Consider the following 24087-nt stretch of genomic DNA (forward strand, 5'->3'; position numbering starts at 1 on the left):
TGTAGCTACGGCGTGCGAGCGTCTGTGCAGGTTGTGTATTTTTGTCATTGTGCCTCCACACTGATTATTTTCTCTCCAGTGGCTAATCTGTGAATAGGAGAAACACACACACACACACACACACACACACACACACACACACACACACACACACACACACACACACACACACACACACACTGTGTTATATGTAGACGGTAAAGCCTGGACTCGCAAACTCTTTTTGACGATGCTTGGTTGCCAGGAAACTTGAGCCCGAGTCTTTGAGAGTGAGGGATAATAAAATGAAAGAATAGCTTGTGTGTGTGTGTGTGTGTGTGTGTGTTTGTGGCCAATGTCTGGGCTGCTGGGGGCAGTTAGTTAACTCTCTCTGGGTGTGTGTGTGTGTGTGTGTGTGTGCCGTTAGCCTTGATTGCTTCTCAGACATTGCTGGCTTTAGTCAAACCTCTGGACACAAAGCTCGGGCTCCTGGAATCAGCCGAATCTCCTATACGGATGATACCCAGCCAAGGCCAAGACACAGCAGCCAGAGGAGGGGCATTTGTTTGAAATGCCATACGTTTGAAAAATGGAAGTTTCACCACCTTAGAGGACAGTTCACCATTGACAGCCATTGTGGACTGAGAGGATGAAATTGGTCGTCATGGTAAGTTTAACTTTGTTATTGACTGAGGAGCTGTGTGTGTGTGTGTGTTCACTTACACTACATGGATGTCATGATTCAAAAAACTGTTTGACTGAAGAGTGTACAAATTGATTGTCTAAGAAAGGGTTCAACTCATTTGACAGAGATGTTGCAAGGCCAAGAGCCGGTCATTATGCAGTTGACAATGTTTTGGATAGTTTGACTGCAGTGGATGGTAGCCTACTCTGTACGACGGCATATGGAAACCCAGAAAGTTGACTGAACCTGAAGCAGCCATCTAAGAAGAAAAGAGACAACCCTGTGGTAAGTGGGTTTTTTGTTTGCCAGATACGACAGCAGCACTATAGTAAATGTCTTTTTATTTTCTGTTGAGTTATCTTTAAAAGTGTACCCGAGGAAAAGCCACCCCTCTGACTGACAGTTAGTGGCTTTGGTTTGTTAGATATGCTTTACAATATGTGCTGTGCATCAGTTGAAAATATGGGCCTCTCTTTTTTTTGAGTTCATTTAATGGAACTGTGTCTGTGTACTCTCATAAAGGCTGGTGCCAGCTGCTTGCCACAAAACACGTCAAGATGTAGTTGATTAAAAGTTCCCAGTGATTAAAAAAAAGGAAGAAAAAAAAGTTCAAATTGTCACTGACGTTTTTACATTCTTTTCATTTATTACCGTAGAACCCAACACATCTGTTGCAGTCTGCTACTTGTTGCCGGGGATGTAAATAAAGAGGTGGATTAACTATTATCAACTATCAGGATCACGCCGCAGTTAATCACCATTATATAAAGGAAGATAATAGCTTCAGCAAAGCATTGATTTTTCTGCTTTCATTAAACACCCTGTCATCTAAATCTCAGTACCGTTTGAAGCCACTTCCGAATGAATTTGTCTCGTATAGTTTGCCATCCTCTCCTGTCCTTTGTTGCGTTTTTGTTAGAAAGATACTTCTCATCGCATCGCATTTCATCTCTTAGGCCTCAAACGTGCTTTTAATAACAATACACAACTTTGTCACTGAAATCTGTCCAATTTGGGGTATTTCTTGCTCTGTTCTTTGCATACGTCATCTGTTGCATGCATGTACGTCCATCCTGAAAGTCTGATTCCTCCTGTGTTGCTTTTCCTGAGGTTTCTTCTGTTAGCCCCCCCCCCCCCCCCAAGTTAGGATCTCTTTATCCAATGAAGGGTCTTGTAAGAACAGAGGGTGTCCTATGCTGCACAAATTGCAAAGCCTCCTGAGGCAAACTGCCATTTGTGATACTGAGCTATTACTGTGTTGGGGAACCTACTTTGAAAGAATAGCTTTGCAAACTACCAATTACTTCACACTGGAAGAGGTTGAACTAGAGCAAATCTACCCTAGGGAGAAAAATAATTAAAGCTACTTAGAAAAAGTAGTTCAAACTTCTTTGTGAAAAATTATCTAATTGACAATGTACGTATGATATGACATAACAAAATATAATACAATAGAGTCAAATACCAGCAAAACATTTTGTTTTAAATAAAATATATAATAAAAGTAAATATAAATTAAAAAAAACAAAAGCATCGAAAACAATGACCAAATATTTTCCCTGGTGAATTAGCCCTGATATCCAAACAAGTCCTAAATAATTTTTTTGTTGTAAACAAATCTGGAATCTTATATATCGGGCTCGTCAATGGAGGTTCATTTAGTGGTCAATGGTCAAATTCAAATGTTTTTCTTTCCTTTCATGGCCCAAAAATGATTGTATTTTTACTCTCCAGTAGTTACAAAAATGGCAAAATGGTAATTGAACTACTTGAATTACTATGACAATAATGTAGTTAAGCTAACCAGCAAGCTGCTGCAAAATGTAAAAGTACATGTTTCATTTCATATAGTTCTCTACTCCCCAACACTGGGTGCATACAGTATACTGTAAATCAAATTGTCTTGACTTGACACAGGCTTTGATTCATATCATTATTCATCCCTGCTTATCTAGCTGGCTTCGTCAGGTTATTTCACATGACCTGACATATAATGGAGAGACTTGACATGCTCTGGCAACAAGCTTCCGCCTCCTCGAAAGCATTTTCTGAGGAATAACCTTAGGGACACCATTCACCCACCTTTATCAAAGCCTCTGAGCTGAGAGGGAACATTTTCTGATGAAAAGTGAAAGACCTTTGCGCGCCACTCAGCACAGAAATGTTTGAGTAGAGTGAAAGGAGCCGACAAAAGAAAGTCCCTTGCTGCTGCTGCTGCTGTATGATTATGGTGACATGACACGGATAGAGAAGTTTACCGAGGGGATTACAGGAGCTGGGAAAAATGTCTTGTCTCGTCATGTAACACCTTGAAATGCAGCAAAAATCTATCATCTATCATAAGCTGCAGACTCAAGTACACACCCTCTACCTTTTCTGACCTTGTCTGTCTGCTGTATGTGATTGATCGGCAGACAGGTCTGAGCCGCCGTGGCCATGGGAACCAGGATGGAGGTGGCACAGCTTGAGAGCAGGATGAACATTGAGGACTATGGGAAGCTACAAGGCCTCTTCCTGGTGAGTGGGTGTGGGTCTGTTTATTTATAGTCTTGTGCTGAAACACCTTTTTTTATTCACATGGGGGGAAACATTTGAAGAGGATTCATACTACATCTCTCCATTTACCAGCCTATCCCATAGACCCCTAGTACCACACCTCCCAGGTCTCATAAGAAAATGCTTGAGAAACCTGCCAAGAGTTTTACACAGCTAAAACAGCTTGGGGTCAAATTGACCCCAGAGGAACACCATTGCGTGTAATATGTGTTCAGCGCATTGAAAAGATTTCATCATGATAATTTTATGGTTAATGTCCCCATCAAATTAGGAAAAGTCATGAAATATGAAGCAAAAAAAAGTCAACTATTATTTTTTGAATCATAGACATTGAATGGGGTCAAATTGACCCCAGCTTGGATTGATGACTGAATGTCATTTGTTTTTATGTTCATTTTCATGTATGGCTTTTTCATAATTAAGTTAACTTAATCATTGATAAGATAGTCTCCCTCCAGAATACATGTCTGGGTTTATGTAGGAATGAATGCAAGCGTGCACACATTGGTATGAGGAAAGCATGAGTAAAGGGGGGCACATTGACTGGACCTTTTCAGGGGACTAGCCACTTGTGTGGTGTATGCGTGCAAACAACATTGTGCAATGTCTCCTCCTGCTGCTCTTCTTTAGGACCCCTCTGGTGCATCTCGCTCCCTGTCCAGAGCTGAATTCATCCAGCTTGCTGGGTCCTCAGTTGGCCGAGGCTCTCAGGAGGAATACAGCCTCTTGTTCGACAGCGTGGTTGTCACTCAGGAGCACCGCTGCCTTCTATTGGACATGGAGGCCTTGAAGGAGGAGGGCCGTATCGACTGGGGGGGCCTGTGCTCTTTCCTGCTGCTGGAGCTTTCTGAGAAGGTGAAGAACGACAGAGCCAGAAGTGTGCCTTACTGGAAGCCACCACGCACTTTGACTTGCCCGCACCGAGACCCAGTCCAAAAGGTAAAGAGAAGGGGACATCTTGGAGACTTAGAAGAGGAGGAGGTTGTTTTGATGGTTTTGAAACAAGTCATCCATACCAAACCAAATACATGATCTATTTTTTTGCATGTAATCTGAAATAACATTTTGACGCCGGCCGGCCGTGGGAATCCAAAACTCTGCTGACGGGGTTTGGAACTCCACATTATTAAACATTGTGCATAAGGAAGAGTTCAAAAGTATTATGGGTCTGGCTCATCAAAATGGCCCACCTCTTTTGGGAGATAAATGGCTCTGGACCTCAAGTTTAACATCTATCAATTAATATGCAAATGAAGCGGCGGGTGTAAAGTGCCTACTGTGGTGGATAAAGTGATGGCTCACCCATTTTAATCTTTCAATCCTAAGAATGTCAAAATGTTGTGTAAGTTGTTTCTCCAAATGGCCGGAAGGTTTCGACCCCTTCAGCTTATTTCAGTCTCTCAGAGAGGAAGACGGATGGCACCAGGAGGACAATTACAAAATAATAAATAAATTAAGCAATTGAAGTAATTCATTCACAATGGAGTCCAGCCCTGTTCACTTCCAGTTTGGCACTTTCCCTATACAAAGCGTTTCTTAATTGGTCTTCCGGAGTTGCCGAAATATACTGGGAAGTTTCCATATTGTAAAACGGGAATCTATTGCTTCAATCAACAGTAGAATATGAGCAGCGTACCCATTTTAACCAGGATAAAACAATATTTATTTTGTTACCATTTAAAAAGTGCAGCTTCACTGGGGCTCACTTAAACCGTGGCTTTTTATTGTGACAGGGTCCGGCATGAAAAGTGGGCTGGACTTGAGCTCTTTATCACAATAGCAGCCACTCAGACAAGACAAAGTGAAGGGCAATTTGCAGTATCTGTCCCTTTTTTAATAGAAGTCTGACACAAGTTTTCCGAGCAATATACTGCAGGTTATAGACCGCATGAAATGTCAGCGCTCGGTTCGGTGAAGCTGTGAAAAGTAAGTCGCCGGAAAGCTCGTTTCTCCAGCATGTCACCAGCTGTGGATAAATAGGTAATTAGAATAATTAGTGATAAATGCATGACACGCCAATCGGGTAGATCCTGCAAGGCCCCTGCAGTTGGCTGTGGGAAAGTGGTCCAGTCTGAAGTAATTACATTGGTAGTACATCTAAGCCCTGACCCCCATTCTATAAGTATTAATAAACCTTTCTTTCATTAAAGATATCCAATGTCTCAATTTCTCATTAGACACAGTCAGCTCGAGCCGCCTTTTTTTTCCCCCCTTGCAGCTCTCGATTTTTTCCCCCCTCCCTTGTAGCTTAGCCAATAAAATACCATCACTCATTAATCCCTTTTGTGTTATTGCCTTGGGCACAGAAGAATGTACCGTCCTCACTCGCCATACACTAAGAGGAAGATTTAGGGAGGAGTTCGTGTTTTTTAATGGCGTCATTCCGTAGTCGTTTTATGGCCAAAGATTAGCCCCGGAAAAAAAAGGCAAAGGAAATACTTTAAGATGAAATATTTTGAAATTTAATCTTAAAGGCTGCGGCCTCCATTTCACTAATTGCCTTCCTATTAAAATGTTACAAAGTGCGTCACAGAGAGCATTAAAGCTGTCCTTGAGGGAAAGGGGGGGGGGGGGGGTTTAGTGTGAAGGAAGGAAGGGTACAGAGAGTCTTTGGGTTACTTTGCCCATTGCCTATATATTTGTCCAGGTTAAATGTTGTTGTTTTGTAATGTCCTCTCTGGTCTCCACAGGTGTTGCACCTGCAGATCTGGGGTCAGTATCTCACCGTGAGTAAAGGAGGAAGCGTGGGGCTGCGGGATGGAGAGGACATGTCCCTTCTGCGCTCACACCGTCTGCTAAACAGCACGGTCACACCCAAAGACCTCTGGGTCACGGACGCGGTGCTGCTTCCCAATGTGCACAAGGTGACTCCCTCCTTTATAAAAGAGCCTCTATACCCAAATCCATAAAAATCCTTCTGTCCTACCATATGTCATTTGGGGAGTAAGTTGCACGAACGTTAGCATCTGAAAATAGTTAGGCTTATTTATCAATCAAAATTAAAGAAGTCTACATAAGCTTTACATTAATTTGTTCTAGATGAGGCGGGCTCTGCACTAGTTCTTATGACGCATTAAGTATGTTGAACCAATCACAGGTCTCTGCCTGAACTTTCTATAAAAACTACGAGTGTTGCCTTGGAGACCGTTTGATACGTACACATTCACACAGTCCTGTCAAACGGTCTAGACAGTCAAAAAGCAGTTTTTATTATAATATTTATGAACATTTGTTTTCAATCTTATTTTTGTAAAAGCGTATGTAAAAACTCAGCTTTGATATGATATATTGATTTTGACTATTTCGGACCAGGTTTTCCAGAGGCTTTAAGAAGTCACATGACCAACAATTGATTAGCCAATCAAACCACAGATTGGTGTCCTGTTTTTTTTTTGCCAAGTTATTGGTTCTTGTTGCACAGTTTTGCACAGCTGGGAAAATGTTATTGTAAAAAATTGGTTCATAATTCAATTATTTATAGGCAGTCTCAATTATTGAGGCATAGATTGTACTGCACTGAAGTCAACAAGCATTTCAGTCAATCAATTAATTATTGATCAAGGGTTTTGGTTAATGGCTTTGCAGACATGAAAGCCGTTGCTTAACGCTCAGAAAATAAACATTTATTTTCCCTCAATAAGACCATCAAATATTGATCAGTGCTTTTAATTAGCAATCCTTTAATCTACAGTTGTTGGGGGGTGACTGATCCAATTCCTTTGTAGCACACAAGAAGATTTTTCCAGTAATTCATCAATTATCAGTCAGGGGAAATTGTCAAATCGTCATTAAATTACATTGATGAGTTGTTGTGTCTCTCCCGTTTTTTACCACATCATTTTCTTTATTCTCAGATAGCTGTGTCTTTCACGAGTAAGGAGGTGTGTTTTTATGACATGCTGTCCAAACAGGACTTCAACTGCAAGTATAAAATCCAGGTAACAACAGTAATCCTCCTCTATGAAAAGAAAAAAATCTGTATTTTTTGTACATTTAAAATGAGTCCCCAAAAAAGATTGGTTTTTGGATTTTCTACAATATAAGTCTCACTTGTTGTATACTCAATATGTGGATAATACATAATATAAACTGAGAAAAGTGAAGTATAATACATAATTTTTTTTAATCTCCAGGGTTTGAGGTTTGCTCCCTGGTGTCTAGACTACTGGGTGGATCCCTCTCACTCAGACAAGGCCGTCCTCACTATAGGAGACATTGGAGGACAGGTAATATGCAGACAGAGAAGAAAGAAGAGAAAGGGATGAAGGAGGAGGGGGAGGTAGGACATTTTCGTTCGGTCATCGTTCATTTTGCTTCATAACTCATAACTGTGTGTGTGTGTGTGTCCTCCCAGGTCAGTGCTTTATACTTTACCTCAGCTCAGATCTGTCTGTTTGAGAGGCTCGGCATGAGGGCAGACTCAGACTCAGCAGCAGACATCATTCTATGGGACGAGTTGGTCAAAGGAAAGCATCGCTCCTGTTACACTGTGACACACCAAGCGCACTCGCCTGCCTGGGTTAGGAAAGGTAGGAAGCTCAGGCACGCACACACACACGCGCACACACACACACACACGCACACACACACACACACACTATTGTCTATTGTAGCTTTGTCTTCCTTCCCCTAACTCTTGTTTGTTCTGGCACAACCCCAACTTCTACTATTTCATATTGTAGGTAAATGAATGGGCCAGCATAAAGGGCATGTTGCAACATGCAGAAATATGAGAAAGCGAGTTTAAAAAACCAATTGCTTTTACTCCCATTGTTTCACTGGAGTTTCGTGTTAGGCTTTATATGACCCTAAATCCTGCTGTTGTTCATTTCTATAGTCAACTGCATTCACCAGGCAGGAAATAGTTTTTTTTATTAGTTGGACAGAATGAAACCAAGGATACAAAAATGTTGGCCTCGAATGACAAATGAGACACAAAAACAAAGAACGCACTGGGTGTCAGGGATACCTAACGTTCACCTTGACAGCAGAGATGAGAGCCACTGTCTGCGCTCGCCTGCTTTCTTTTTAAAAACTTTTTCCAGGTTCGCTATAAAATAAACAGCTTATGCAACACTGTGGAAATGCTTTTGGTGTGTCTCTTGTCACGGACACACACACACACACACACACACACACACACACACACACACACACACACACACACACACACACACACACACACACACACACACACACACACACACACACACACACACACACACACACACACACACACACACACACACACACACACACACACACACACACAGGCACACACAGACACACACCCAGGCACACATGCAGCGAGTCCTGAGTCATCCACTTTATAGTCTTGCATAGCCAGACTATTGGCATTAAGTCACAAGGTTGAGGTCTGGCCTCCTGAGACTCCTCACTTCAGCTGAGCCCCCGGGTAAAAGAAGAGGTTGCTTAGTTCTTGATTGCATCATTCGTATTATAGCGTATAGCTGTGAAGAGTCATTGGGCTGTTTGGTAATGATTTAGCGTAGGCAGCGCTCTGAGACTATATGGCTCGGCTGAAAGCGGGAGATCCTGATAAAAGGGAGGAAAACAAGAATAAAGTACATACAAATAAGCACGACAAATGGGAAAACAAAAGGGAAAAACAAAAAAGGCCACAACATGAGGAGACAGTGGCATAACATTCAAAGCGCTTGGCTAATTGAAATTTCTCAGGCTGTGTGTGTGCGTGTGTGTGTGTGTGTGCGCGCATGTGTGTGCGTGCGTGTGAGAAGCAACAAGAAAGTACATGTGTATATGTGAGTGTAAGAAAAGGAATAGCAAGGGAGCGCGTGTGACTGTATCTGTGTGTTTGCATACCTCTGGGGTGCTGGTGCTGTTCTTTTGAAGTTTGCCCACCCCGCAGTGTGAGTGGGCTGTGTGTTCCATTAGACATGGCTGGTTATCCAGACCTCCAAAACCTTCAGGCTCACGGGCCACCAGAGAGAGTGGGGAGAGGAGGATAATGGAAAGAAAAGAAAGAGAGAGAGAGAGAGACAGAGCGATAAGGGGGAAGGTTGATGGAACGGAGGGGGAAACGGAGAAAATTAGGGGGAAATTGGGATGGACACGTACCCGTAAGGACAAGCAAAGGGGTGAGGTGTAGTGTGCGCTAGTGTGAAAGAAGTGGATTAACATTATTCACACAATGTTTGTGATCAAAGCAATGAAAGGAGGACATTAAGGATGAATGTCAGCGTGTAGGCCTAGGTAACATCTTCCAGAATGCGCAGTGATTTGTCGCGGAACAGAAGAGGTTTGCTTTGATGTTTACACACACACACACACACACACACACACACACACACACACACACACACACACACACACACACACACACACACGCACACAATGGCTCCTGCTCCGGTTCCTCTACAAATTGGAAACGGCATGCTATAAGTGTGACATTACAAACGTCACTGGCAAAAGCAGATGTTTGTATCTTGGTAAGGGGTTTGCATTTCAAATGGTTTGATTCCTTATTTGTGTGTGTCAGTGAAGGAGACAGGGACTGATTAAGGCTAATTAAAGATGGGTCACGGCCATCACGCGGCACTGTCTGAACAAAAAAAAACACCACTGATCTTTTCAATTCACAGGACGTGGGAGGAAAAATCTGTGGTGAATGAAATGTAATCAGAAGGAATTATTTTCCCTAGCCACGCGGCCGATCTTTGACCTGCAACTGTCAAATGCCATCTCACAATCCTCGCACTTATTTGTGCAGTGTTCGAAAGCTGCAGCAGCCTCTAATGGGGGACTTGTGGCATCCACTTTAGCTGTTCTCAATCAAAGTGTTAATTGAGACGGATGGTGATGCAAGATCCATTACATTTTCCGTAATGCCAGTGAGCAAATCAAACCGGCCCCTAATTCTATGCTGCGCTGAGCGCCGCTGGATTGGTTGGTTTAGCTTACAGCAGGGCTGCGGTCGATGCACATTTAGCACAGCCATTTCAGAAAGTGGATGTCCTTCAGAGATCTGGGAGTGAAAGCATGTTGGCATCAGTGGGGGGATGGAGTGATGTTAATTGAAGGAAATGAAATCAAACGAGCAGTGTGTCATCATCAAAACATGTCGCAATGTTGTGTTTTACATTGAATTTGTTGGATTTAGAACTAATTTATTCCCCTCTGCTCATAACTCCTGCTGCTTTATTGCTCTGCATACTGTATATGGGGCTGCTTGAAAGCCAATGGCATTTCGTTCACAATTGGGTTCCCATTTGTCTTGTACAATAAGTTTTGCACAGAAAAAGTCGAAATCGAAATCTATGTGTATTGACCTATTATTTACTATCTATGGTATTGACACTTTTAATGTAGGAGGTCCATCCTTCCAAAAGCCAGATTGGTGGTGTCACCAGTGGACCTCTCAGTTGTTCTGACACTCTTACATTGTGCACTTTAAACGGCACAATTGCCAAATAACACCAGGTTTTATAAGGTTTCTGATGATGTCTTAGCACTGAAATTTGCCTCATTAAAACTACAAGAGGATCTTTTACTGACACCCGGCATCGGGGAGTGTTTGATTTTGAATTCTTTTTGATCTGAGCTCAGCCTGTCACACTTGGTCACTATATTCATCAAGCAGAACCTTTTGTGTGATGGCTCTGTGATACCAACTCTTATTGTGGCCCAGTGTGACACATGGTGTTCCCCAAGTCTTGTCGTTCCCCAATATCTTGGCTCCCCGTCTACAAATGTCAAGCCTGCAGACAGGTTTAATATTTGAGAGGGACCTTTAGTATAAAAAGAAAACAAGTTAAAAAAGCATGTTCAATCATGTTTTCATTCCACCTTCAGGTCTTTAGGCCTTTCAAGCCCAATCTCCGGAAGGTCATTCATGCTTTTATTATATCATCTCTATTGGATCATTGTAGTTTATTGTATTCAAGTAATGTCAACTTATATACTAGAAAGACCAGATCATATCAGCCCTGTTTTAGCCATATGTGTCACTGGTTACCAGTCCAGTCAACTGCAACTGATTTCAAGATTTTACTGATTACTATTAAGAGTGCAGCCTCATATCCCCAGGCAGGTGCTATAATTGCTCTACTCCTAAGTCTCATCTCAAGACTAAAGGTGAATGGGATTTTTCGGGTCAGGACCCCCGTGGTCAGCCCTGGAACTCCCCGAGACTGCAGATTCACTGTGCTGAGGTGTTTTTTTCCTAATTCCACACTGCGCTCCCACTACAGGAGCCCAGTTTGGGAACGGCCTTTTTTCCCCCCTCGTTTTCCCTATTGTTTTCCCTTTATGATAAGGGGCGCAGCGCACGCTTGATGACTCTTCAGTTTACCCCTACTGTCTCCCATGTAACGGTTACGGTCCTATATGTCTCTTGGCCGGGTATAACTGTAAACAGATTTACGTTGCTCTGTAACATGTGCAATGACAAATTGAAGCTGATTCTTCTTGATATTTTAATTCAATTCTCAAGGACTTTTCTTGTCTTTTGTAACAAAGCTCTTTAGTGACTAGAGCACACCGTTTTATTTACAACATGTCTAAACTATTATCTTTAATTGTTTTTTGTTACCACATTATTGCTGTGTGTTTTATCACTGATTTGTTTGCTTTATTTCAGTCATTTTGAAGACCTCAAATTGACAACAAAACAACAGAAAAAAAGAGACAAATGTTGTAATATAATTATTCTCTAAGTTTTGAATTGACTGGAAGTGTTGCGCTGGCTTGTTCAGCCCCTCAGCGCTACTCACTCTTATCTAAATGCAGTAAAGCTAATTACAGTATCTGTCACACCTAATTGACATTCACTCTCTGTCTCCTGTCCTGCTCTCTGCAGTGCGTTACCTAGGTGCACTGGAAGCCTTTGTGTCGTGCAGCACCAGACCTCAGAGCAGCATGGTGATTGGCTGGAGGAAAGAGGAATGCAGGAGTCTACGGGTCACTTCTTTCTGCACAAAGAGGGGTGTGTGGGACGTTGACCACCACCACAGACTTAATCTGATAGGTGGGCACCAATGTGTATGTGAAAGCCAATAGCAAGTGTTCATCCTCAACTTGTCCAATTGTTAGTTTCATCTATGCAGCCTTAAATCACACATTTGCATTAGAAGCAACATATGACACTTTAGGGAAGGGCAATGTCATCTAAAATGATCAGTTGCCACATTTGACTGGGTAAGATCAGCAATGCTGGACAACGCTTGTTGTCCAAATCACTTTTTTGTCAAAATCAGTGAATATCTCTTCACAATCTGCTACATGTATTTACTGTAGTGTGTACTGAAAGAAGAAGCTGGTGTTAAAACACAGCCTAGTTTCTGTAAACTGGTATGTCAATAAAGGGTATCATATTTTAACAAAGTGGGCCTAGTTGTTAGCAACATGCCCGTTTACAGACCCTAGGCTGTGTATTAACAATACATTTATTTTTAGCACAGACACAGTAGGAACAGGTAGCTGACCTCTGAGTAGCCATTCACTGATTTTGACCAAAAGTGTTGAAGCGACAACAAGCAAGCATTCTCCTGAATCGCTGATTCCACCTTGTGATTTAATGTGATTGGTTAAAGCCACGGCAGGTGTGGATCATCAGGTCTTGCTGTGGAACCCCTATGTGACCTCGGAGCCAGTTTGTGCTCTCAGCGGACACACGGGCCCCGTCATAGCAGTTCGCTTCATGCAGACCAAGCATCAACTGCTCAGCTACTCCAAAGATAAGGTACGCATGTGTGTGTGTGTGTGCGTGTGTGCTAGGAAAGATAACGTAGTGATAAAGAGGCCTATCATTGTAATATTAATTGTAATACCGTGCTATAATTAGTGCACAGGAAAGGGAGCCGCAGTGAGGATGATTGGTAGCCTGTTTCACACCGCTGGCGTTTCCTAATTCAAATGAAGACCAGCCTTCCTCTTTTCTGATGCAAAGAGGATGTTTGGTGCTGGTGAGGCTTTTCCTCTCCTCGTGGCAGCGCCGTGCCTGCTGTACTGCTTTTCTGTAGATAATGAATATTTTAGACGTGATTTATGTTCCATCTGCCTTCTGCTGGAGCACCATCTGCCATAGCAAGACACTCTAAAAGCTTTACCTCAGTTTCCCTGGGAAGACTTCCTGGACCAGCGGCAGCAGTCATCATCGCGTCTTGTGCTGTAAACCAATATGGCCGACTAGTACAGTGACTTTCTGACAGATTGGTCACTCAGAACGGCTGCTGGAGTCACCGTGCCGTTGTTCTGTAATTCTGCCAACGTCTTGTGATGGTAATAGCCTCTGCCCCTACATGCATACGTCTACTCACTCATACACCTTCCAGGTCCTGTGTCTGTGGGACGTTTCTAGTCAGCTGTGTGTTCACCGTCTGGCCGGCGTCTTCCCAAAGACTCAGGAGGACACACACACCCTCCTCTTCCTCCATGAGGAGCGGCAAAGCCTCCTGCTCTCCTTCAACAGCCTGCTGCTACTGCTGGACACAGAGAAGGAGGAGAAGAAGCCCAGCAGCCACCAACACCCTGTCACCTGTGTGCTGTACAACAGTCTGTTCCGACAGGTAGGCTACGCAAGTGAGAAATGAGACACGCTTCAACATAAACGCAAAAGTATTTTTCACGTTTTGGGCTGTTCGTTTACACGACAACAGCGTTGTGGAGGGCTTAACACCAGGTTCCAGAGTGGAATTGTTTGAATATGCAAAATTAGCAAACGTTTCTCAAAGAAATAATTGCTTTTAACTTGTGTTTCACTCCTCGACTGACATGCACAGTTGATATAAGTTTGTTCCCACACAGTGTATGAACATCCCACACAAATAGCTAATGTATCCAATATCTCTCATTTTAAAAAGGGTTGCCTCCACTCTTGTTTCTTCCACCCCTGCTTTAATTCCCTCTTTAAAGCAGCAGCAGTTGCATACTTCCTCCAGTGGTGGCTTAGCTGTAAAAAAAAAAATAGATAAAGTGTAACAATGTGTGGAATATGGTTTGGCTGTGTGAGACCCATTAGAGAATACAGCAGCGGAGGATGCTTATTTAATGATTGATTTCCTCTGGTGGCAGGTTGTCAGCAGTGACTCCGCCTCCTCTGTGATCTACTGGCTCGCTGACACGGGCCAAAAGGTCAAGCAGTTCTACCGCTGCCACGGCAACGCAGAGATCTCTACGATGGCCTTGGATGGCACGCAGACCCGGCTGTTTACTGCAGGCACTGACGGAGAGGTCAAAGTAGGCGGACTAGCACACCCAACACACTCATTCGGCTGTGAACCATATAGCTGCAGGTCAACTCACATAGAGGTGCATGCTCTGAAATGCATTGACTGAAATATAAAAATGGAAGGGAATGAAATGTCGTAATTTACCCATAATATTGACAAAACAGGGCTGTAGCTCTTAAAGTCAGACCAACTGACACCGATTTATTGGTCTATGCACTAAGTTCTTGACCTCGATAAAGGTTGATTTACACTTGATGCAAGGGGTTAATGGCCGGCACACTGAATGACTGACAGATACCTAGCTTTGATTTATAGTTACACTACACATTTCACTTGTTGATGGCACCAGCAAAACATATGATGGATGTATCTTACATGATCAAGCAGCGTCATGCTTGAATTATATTCCTCACAGTAACCGCCATAGGGTTCACCCCTTGTGCAATCACCGTACTTTACGTTCTTCCATGGACTTTGATTGAGAGCAGTGATGGCGGTCAGCAGAAAGATTTAGGTGGATTCTGCTTTGCTGCTTCTGATTGTCTGCTACTCGTGTTTAAAGTCGTCCTCACTTTAAACAATCTCCACCCGCATCACACATTTGCAGCTGAAAACACAAGTGTAATACTTGGAGGTGCATGCTAGTTACAGTTGTAGTGACAGCAGCTACGTGCAAATGCAATATGTATGACAGGTAAAAAAAATGTAATGTAAGTTTATCTATATTAATATATGTATGTACTGTATAAATAAGGTCACCGCTGGGCTTTTTGCTTATGTATTTTGACACCAAACACAATGAGTGGCTGGTATTTGAATTGTGCTGCTCTCTGCGCACCAACGACTCCGAGCGTAGTGCAATTTGTCTCAACTATTAAAAAAAGTAAATAGATAAAATAAAAAAATCTGCATATTATATTCAGTATAATCAACCACATCAGCTCTGTGACTGCATGAGCTCTTGTGAGAATGCAGCCACGTGCGTCCCGTGCGTGTGCAAGCAGCAGCGTCAGGTATTACACTCACTTTTCCATTTTTAACGACTTCGCGAGTCATACTCAGAAGGAACAGACCCCCCCCCCCCCCCCCCCCCTCGGGCCAATTAGTAACACGATACATCATGTCTCCAATCTTCATCAACACTGAACCCGTTGTGTAGCAGTTAGGGACCATTCACAATGTGATATTTTGACCTTTTTAATTAAAGCGTTCCCTTTGGGCCAATCAGTGTTTCTTTGTTAAATGCCACAGATGCAAACTGCACTATCATACATAATGGGACAGACACTGTGGAATATTACCTGAGCTGTCATGTTTTATTAAATGGAATGTCGGCAGTAACTTCTTCAAAGTTTGTGTTCTTACAAGGGTGGGTGGCAAAAAAAAGAAGGAGTCTTGGTTTCATTTCAAAGAATATTGACTGGAGATCATTTTCTTCTTCAAAAATAAATAAATAAGCAGTTGGAAGTTACATGTAGTTTGTGTATCAACAAATTGTTCAGTTTAATGTCTTGAGAGACATAAGAAGGTGACATGTTGGCTGGTGTCTGTTAAATAGGACACATTTGGTGTTGGTAAGGACACTACTGCCATCTTTTGCAGGTGTGGGACGTCAATGGCCGCTGCCTCCACAGAATGCACGCGGGCCTGGGTGGGCCCGTGGAGATCTCACAGGTCATCTTGTTGAAGAGGAGTATACTGGTGATGGGCTGGGAGAGGTACTGTAGACCTGGGCTATTTAAGTGCCATTGGGTATTGTGTATGCTTTCTTAGACTATATATCTTCTCATTTAAACATTGAATACAGCACACAATGTGCGATACTGTAATACTGAAAGTGAAAATATGTGCAAATTCAAGACCCAAATAAATATCAGGTGTTGTGACGGTGTTTTACCCTAAAAGACTGTGTGTGTGTGTGTGTGTGTGTGTGTGTGTGTGTGTGTGTGTGTGTATGTGTGTGTCTGTGTGTGTGTGTGTCTGTGTGTCACAGACTCAGAGCCAACCTGGCATCTGGACACAAGTAACACACACACACACACACACACACACACACACACACACACACGGATCACGCGTGTGTGGGTTTCACACACCACATCTGCTCTTCATCCCCATCATCATCATTTCACACTCAGTGAGCTGAACTGGGCATTGTTCTATCATCAAGTTATACGACACTCTCTCTCTCTCTCTCTCTCTCTCTCTCTCTCTCTCTCCTTCCCTCTTTTCTGTGCTCATCTCACACTCTCTTGCTCTCTGGGGTGTCACAGTGGTATATAGAGAACATAGAGGACAGATCAGCGGCAGTATGGGAAAAGACCTGCGTTATGACTTTCATCACTCATATCTTTTTCCCCTTTCTTCCCTTCCACCACCTTGACCAGAGTCGTGCTGTGTGCCATGGGAACCCTAATTCAAAGTCTCCTCGCTTTCTGCTGCTCGTATGACCTCACGCAGCAGGGTGAAATCTCCACACGCCACTCATTGGACGTCATTCCTCAGTGTGAAACCGTAGCGCATCATTTACTTTCCATTGAAGTCATGACATAAAGCAAACTATTGAAGAAGCAGAACTAATATCGCATGCGTGCTGTCGTCTGTTGCACTGTAGTAGTAGTAGTAGTGTACAGGCACAGCTACCCATGTTCATTTAAAACGCTGTCCTGATGCATATCTTGTGTTAAGCAATGTTTGAAACTATAGCAGGGAAAATACAATTGTTCACTTCAATCATTAGCCTATACATTATCCCATGGTGTTACTCCGACTACTTATAGCTACTTGTATAATAATGTATAAGATCAACACATATTGCCCGTTTTCTGATATGAAAAGAGCGTGTGTGTGTGTGTGTGTGTGTGTTTGTGTGCGATTTAATGATTCAGGTTGTAGCTAAAAGCATGCTGAGAAGGAACTCTATGAGGTATGTCGGTGTATATGTAAAAGTCCTTTGCACCATTGGTCCTTCTCACCGCCATCTTGTCTCTGTGTCTCTGTGCAGGATGTTGACAGTTTTCCGTCTCCATTCCTTCTCTCGTTCTTTGGTGGAACCGTCAGAATGGAAGGGAGGAGTTGAGCATCGGAGTGATGTGCTCTGTGCGTCGTTCCAACCTCCTCAGACTCTGGTTACAGGTGTGTGTGTGTGTGTACCCTTGATCAGCACTTTTTATATAAGTACAGTATACATAGGTATAGGTGTTCCTGCATGTGTGTATTTCTGTCTTCCTTTCCCAATATAAATCACACTTACTTGACTTAAATTAAATGTGCTACGAGGAACTTACAGTTTGTGTTAGGTCTAGCGGCCCCTTTGGACAAAAGCGTTAGTGTTTTTACTACGCCAGCTGTTGCTCCTGGGTATGCGTACCCATGACAAAGGCAATAAGAAAAACGATATAAAATAAAAATAGCATTCTTTGCACCAATGGCCTGGTTTTCTGTTACATGTCATTTATAATCAGCAGAGGAAAAATTAGACTGTTTCAGAAACATTTAAAAGTTTCTCGTACCACCTTTAAGACCAGAGAGGGAAAGGGGAAGGAGGGGGGGGGGACAAATGCCAGGAAATAAAAAAAAATACTTCAGTGGAATGAAAAATAACTGCGAGCAGTTATCTGCTGATAAAAATAAGTGGTGTTGTTATTAAGGACTGGTGCTCCACAGGGATCACTCTGCTGGAAATAGCTCTGTGTTTTTAATGGGTTAGGTAGAGAGATACCTAATATATTCCACTGTGTTTGGGTCGTGCCTCGTGCCTGTACACAATTGCACACCCATGGTTAAGTTGTGTTCTCAAATGTTGGTGTATTAATGCATGTTTTGTATACTGTCAAACGATATTCGTATTAACCCTTAGGGCCCGTTGGTCCATTTTACGGACATTTCATTTTTCTTTTTTTGGATAATTTTGGCTGTGTTCATGCATATGGCATGAAAACTGGTAAGGAAGTGTATTTTTATATGATAATGTTATTTCCAGCTCAGCTCCTACAGTAAGGCTAAAATACACTGTATACAAACAAGAGTTACATTCAGACTGCTAAGGTCCATAAAACGTCCATTAACACCCATTCAAACACCATTTTTTCAACACACTGCCATTAAAGCATAATTGATGCATTTTTTTATATCTGGGTGTCAATCTGGGCTTCTACCTTGGAATTGATCATTTTTACTACTCTCCACCATGTTACGTCATTATGACCATATTTGGCATATGGAGAAAAAACAGGCTATTTCCACTAGATAGCACTGTCACAATCCCCCCTTCCTCTCCCTTTAGCTTTAACCCTGAGGAGTGTGTGTGTGTGTGTGTGTATGTGGGTGTGTGTGCACGTGTGTGTGTGTGTGTGTGTGTGTGTGTGTGTGTGTGTGTGTGTGTGTGTGTGTGTGTGTGTGTGTGTGTGTGTGTGTGTGTGTGTGTGTGTGTGTGTGTGTGTGTGTGTGTGTGTGTGTGTGTGTGTGTGTGTGTGTGTGTGTGTGTGTGTGTGTGTGTGTGTGTGTGTGTGTGTATCCATGACCTATGACATTATGAGCAAAAGGCTAGTGGTTTTCAAGTGGCACTGTTTTCATTTACTCTGAATCCTCCTCCAGAGCTGGGATGTTTCCTCTGACTTTCAGTAGTGGAGAATTCAGTTGGCCCCACCAACACCCATACACAGAGATATACTCCTGCAGCCACTGGAATGGTACAGGGACCCACCTGTTACGCGTTAAAGCTAAAGCTAAGTTTTTACACTTATTTTAAATGACTTTAAAATGGTATAAATAAGGTTTTTACACTCTAAAATGCATGGTAGACCCACCAGGAATAAAAAGAAACAATTATTTCAGTCTCATAATATTAGGTGGAAACTACAACCAATCAAATCGTTCGGACCGAACGATTTAATTGGCCGACAGACCTGTCTGTTTGCCGTCTGCTTGTGTACCGCGCATTCGTGCACGCGCGTCCTCAACGAAAGGGTTTGTTTTGATTCCACGGCAGACAGTAGGCTAGCCTATAGCGAGTAGCGACCATTGTAGAAAAGGTTACAGTGTTGTTATTTCTTGTTATTTCTTACAGTGTGTTAAGCTGTGTTTTGTTTAGTGTTGGGCCGTGACGTCAGTCGGCCAGAGAGCCAGTTCAGTAAGTTTCCTTTCGCTTCTCCCTCGGTGAGATGTGTGTGAGCAAGTTGCCACAGTAAGCCATCATTCGTGTTTATCTGAGTGTAAATGTGAATCACCCGTGTGTGAGTATGTACATGTAGTCCCGATCGCTGTTATAAGTTATAGTTTGTGCATGTTATTAGCGGCTGCGATTCGCGAGTCGCAACAGCTGTTCAAACGTCTCCTCACGAGCGGAGTTTAAGCCTTTGTTCTTTTTCCGCGATCTATATGCGGCTGTGCCTGTGAAAGAAGGAAAATAAAGAGCGGATAAAACCCTACTCCTCCTCTCCTAGTGTCATTATAAGCATAAGTGGTGTTCTGGCCGACATATCTGAAGTGAAACCAGTGATACAAGCAGATCAGCGCGGTACCGGTAGCCTACTACAGCCACCAGTTTCTTCAGCCACAATATAACTCACTTTGTGCACGGAGACAGTATTAAGCAAGTAAGTCTGCTTGTGTAGCCTAAATTAAGTTTCTTCAAAAACAAAACAAAAAAAACGGGGATAGGAATGAGGGGGTGGGGCTGCATTGGAGGAAGGCGGGATATTATGATTGTGCTGAAATGCTCAAACTCACATCCATCCGAACTGCTTTAATGGAGGTTTCAGACACAGTGGTTGCGTTCCGAATCTCATACTCTTTCTTTTTTCTATTCTACATACTACATCCGACGATAAAAAGAATCTAGTTAGGATGCAGTAGGCATACTATTGGGACATACTTTACTCTCTTATTTCATCATAACATTGCGCCTTGATCTTGCCTCTTGCTTTTATATCCGTCGCATCCCCGTTTGTTTTCATATGTAGGCTTCGTCGATGTTACGTCACTTCACGTGCGCACTGGATTGTGGGTCAGAATCGCCCAAATAGGATGCACTTTTCAACACTAACAATCTTGGCCGCATGAAGTAGGACATCCGGGTACTTCTAACCATCCTAAATCTGGCCATAAGAATCGGGACATCCTAAATCTTTTTTCTACATACTATATAGTAGAAAGTATGCGATTCGGAACGCAACCATTGTCTGTGTCAGATTCCTATTACTCGCTATCAGAATCAGACTCCATCACTGTTTCCAAAGCTTTATGTACTTCTTGTGTAAAGGCTCTCTCCATATTGCCAGGTAAGAAATAACTAGTTCCACAGTTTGCTTTGTATAAACTCTGGTTTCAATGGCAGCTGTGTAAACAGCTCAACGACTTGTTATGTGTCTCTGACGGCTGCACCTTTGATGTGATTGAAGATGGCCCATGTTTTAACTTATTTGAAGCAGTGCACTGCACATGCTTGTGTGTATGGACCTCAGGTAGGTGTGTGTGCTGTGCATTTATACAAAGTCATCTTTAGAGGGATTTTGAACCTCTGCATGAAAAACTACACATGGAACAGAGTGAATGAAAACAGTGCCACTTGAAAACCACTAGCCTTTTGCTCATAATGTCTAGGTCATGGGGATACACACACACACACACACACACACACACACACACACACACACACACACACACACACACACACACACACACACACACACACACACACACACACACACACACACACACACACACACACACACACACACACACACACACACACACACACACACACACACACACACACACACACAACTTTATTTAGCCAATGATGTCCCTGTTACACTGTTCTTGGCCCGTTCACTGTTCACTTCTGGATAATAACAAAAAGAGTGGAAAATGTGCATGGACTGCAGGTGAGGTTCTTTTCCTAACACAAAAATTCAATTTATGATTAGTACTGATGTTGTTTTAAAATTCAAGCCTAAAAAAGTTGGAAAAATATCGATGTATAATATTTTTTATAGCTACCTTTTTCAAAAGTCCATTTTACGTACCTTAGCGGTATGAGTGTCAGTTTATTACACTGTACAAAAAATAATAATGCCTAAATATCTGTGTTGCTGCTCAGCATTGACATATCCCAGGCCTAATAATTCAATACAAAAGAAATTAGTTTGCATGTAGTATATTGAAAATAATAAACATTTTCAGTTTTTTCCTCCAAAATGCGATGTCATCATGACCAAAACCTGGCAATTAAAGGGTTAACATCTTTTAAAATTCATGACTATTTTATATTAATAGTTAGGGCAGATGTAGGGGAAAAGAATTGGCAAAGAAAAAGTTAAAAAAAAAGATTGTATAACATTTTTTATAGCTACGTCAATGAAATGTCCATTTTACGGACCTTAGCGGTACGAGTGTGAGTATTTGACACTGCACAAAAAATAATAATGCCTGAAAATCAGTTTTGCTGCTCATCATTGACACATCACAGGCCTAATAATTCAACACAAAAAAAATTAGTTTGCATGTAGTATATTGAAAATATTTCAGTTTTTCAGTTTTTTTCATCTAAAATACGATGGCATCATGACCAAAACCTGGCATTTAAAGGGTTAACATCTTTTAAAATTCATGAATATTTTATATTAATAGTTAGGGCAGATGTGGGGGAAAAGAATTGGCAAAAAAAAAGTAGAAAAAAATTAATGTATAATATTTTTTATAGCTACCTCAAGGAAATGTCCATTTTACGGACCTTAGCGGTACGAGTGTGAGTATTTGACACTGCACAAAAAATAATAATGCCTGAAAATCAGTTTTGCTGCTCATCATTGACACATCACAGGCCTAATAATTCAACACAAAAAAAATTAGTTTGCATGTAGTATATTGAAAATATTTCAGTTTTTCAGTTTTTTTCATCTAAAATACGATGGCATCATGACCAAAACCTGGCATTTAAAGGGTTAACATCTTTTAAAATTCATGAATATTTTATATTAATAGTTAGGGCAGATGTGGGGGAAAAGAATTGGCAAAAAAAAAGTAGAAAAAAAATAATGTATAATATTTTTTATAGCTACCTCAAGGAAATGTCCATTTTACGGACCTTAGCGGTACGAGTGTGAGTATTTGACACTGCACAAAAAATAATAATGCCTGAAAATCAGTTTTGCTGCTCATCATTGACACATCACAGGCCTAATAATTCAACACAAAAAAAATTAGTTTGCATGTAGTATATTGAAAATATTTCAGTTTTTCAGTTTTTTTCATCTAAAATACGATGGCATCATGACCAAAACCTGGCATTTAAAGGGTTAACATCTTTTAAAATTCATGAATATTTTATATTAATAGTTAGGGCAGATGTGGGGGAAAAGAATTGGCAAAAAAAAAGTAGAAAAAAATTAATGTATAATATTTTTTATAGCTACCTCAAGGAAATGTCCATTTTACGGACCTTAGCGGTACGAGTGTGAGTATTTGACACTGCACAAAAAATAATAATGCCTGAAAATCAGTTTTGCTGCTCATCATTGACACATCACAGGCCTAATAATTCAACACAAAAAAAATTAGTTTGCATGTAGTATATTGAAAATATTTCAGTTTTTCAGTTTTTTTCATCTAAAATAAGATGGCATCATGACCAAAACCTGGCATTTAAAGGGTTAACATCTTTTAAAATTCATGACTATTTTATATTAACAGTTAGGGCAGATGTGGGGGAAAAGAATTGGCAAAAAAAAAGTAGAAAAAAAATAATGTATAATATTTTTTATAGCTACCTCAATGAAATGTCCATTTTACGGACCTTAGCGGTACAAGTGTGCCTAATATTATAACGGGCCCTACAATCAAAGACAAATTGGACAACATAAGTGGTGGATGTCAACATTTCAACAGCTTCCCTAATGTCTATTCTCAGCTGACATTTCCCCACCACAGGCCGAAACCTTTACATTTTACAGCCCATTATTTGGCAAGTTATGTCCAATTTAAATTCTTAACTAGAGCTGCATTAAAGGAAGATGACCCGGAAAAGGTCAAACAGTATATCAGGCACAGAGTGACTGTAGTCCTCTGCCCAGTGCAGAGTTCAAGATCTATTTAAAATAAAAATGACAAACACTTATTTTTTCATCTTTTAATTTCTAATCTCTCTCTTGCTCTTTATGTGTGTGTGCGTGTGTGTGTGCGCGTGTGTGTGTGTGTGTGTGTGTGGTAAACTAACCATGACTAAGCACTACCCACAAAGAGCTTGGAGGGACAATTACTCAGACCAACAAATGTAGGTAGGTTGGAGCAGCAGGGTGTTGTGTGTGTGTGTGTCTAAAACATCCCCAAGGATATTGCTTTTGTGGAAGGAAAGGGCAAATAAAATGATACATCGCAGAAAATTATTCACAATTACCATCAAAATGAGCGGGCGGCTGATGAGTGCATGGATGCAGTGATGTGAAATTGAAATGATTCACACATGCAAAGTCAGTTAAAAAAATAATCACACCAGCACTTGTAATGCAGGAAACTGGGCGCCTCTGGCTAATAGAAGAGCAGATGTTTCATTCAATCACTCTGGCTTAAATTTGTTTTTAAAATCCACATCCATCTTGAGTTCATACACACTTTGGAACCAAAGTTTCATGATTTTCACAGTTTTTGTTTTTATGA

At 41.7% G+C, this 24087-nt stretch overlaps 1 protein-coding gene across 1 annotated transcript in view; it reads left to right on the forward strand.

Annotated features, from left to right (window-relative positions):
• The first annotated feature begins 587 nt into the window (after positions 1–587).
• The window catches only part of LOC307248448 (cilia- and flagella-associated protein 337-like), a 34062-nt gene continuing 10562 nt past the window's right edge, over positions 588–24087 (forward strand). The window contains exons 1-15 of the mRNA XM_080024845.1: positions 588–646; positions 790–949; positions 3079–3181; positions 3851–4159; positions 5911–6084; positions 7075–7158; positions 7354–7446; positions 7575–7749; positions 12060–12227; positions 12793–12941; positions 13534–13767; positions 14273–14437; positions 16033–16148; positions 16818–16934; positions 17435–17565. Coding sequence (XP_079880971.1) covers positions 3101–3181; positions 3851–4159; positions 5911–6084; positions 7075–7158; positions 7354–7446; positions 7575–7749; positions 12060–12227; positions 12793–12941; positions 13534–13767; positions 14273–14437; positions 16033–16148; positions 16818–16934; positions 17435–17565 — 1996 coding nt within the window. The 5' untranslated portion in view covers positions 588–646; positions 790–949; positions 3079–3100. The remainder of the gene's footprint in view (positions 647–789; positions 950–3078; positions 3182–3850; positions 4160–5910; positions 6085–7074; positions 7159–7353; positions 7447–7574; positions 7750–12059; positions 12228–12792; positions 12942–13533; positions 13768–14272; positions 14438–16032; positions 16149–16817; positions 16935–17434; positions 17566–24087) is intronic.

The sequence above is a fragment of the Ammodytes marinus genome (genome assembly GCF_949987685.1).
Source record: "Ammodytes marinus genome assembly, chromosome: 3".
Lineage (NCBI taxonomy): Eukaryota > Metazoa > Chordata > Actinopteri > Uranoscopiformes > Ammodytidae > Ammodytes > Ammodytes marinus.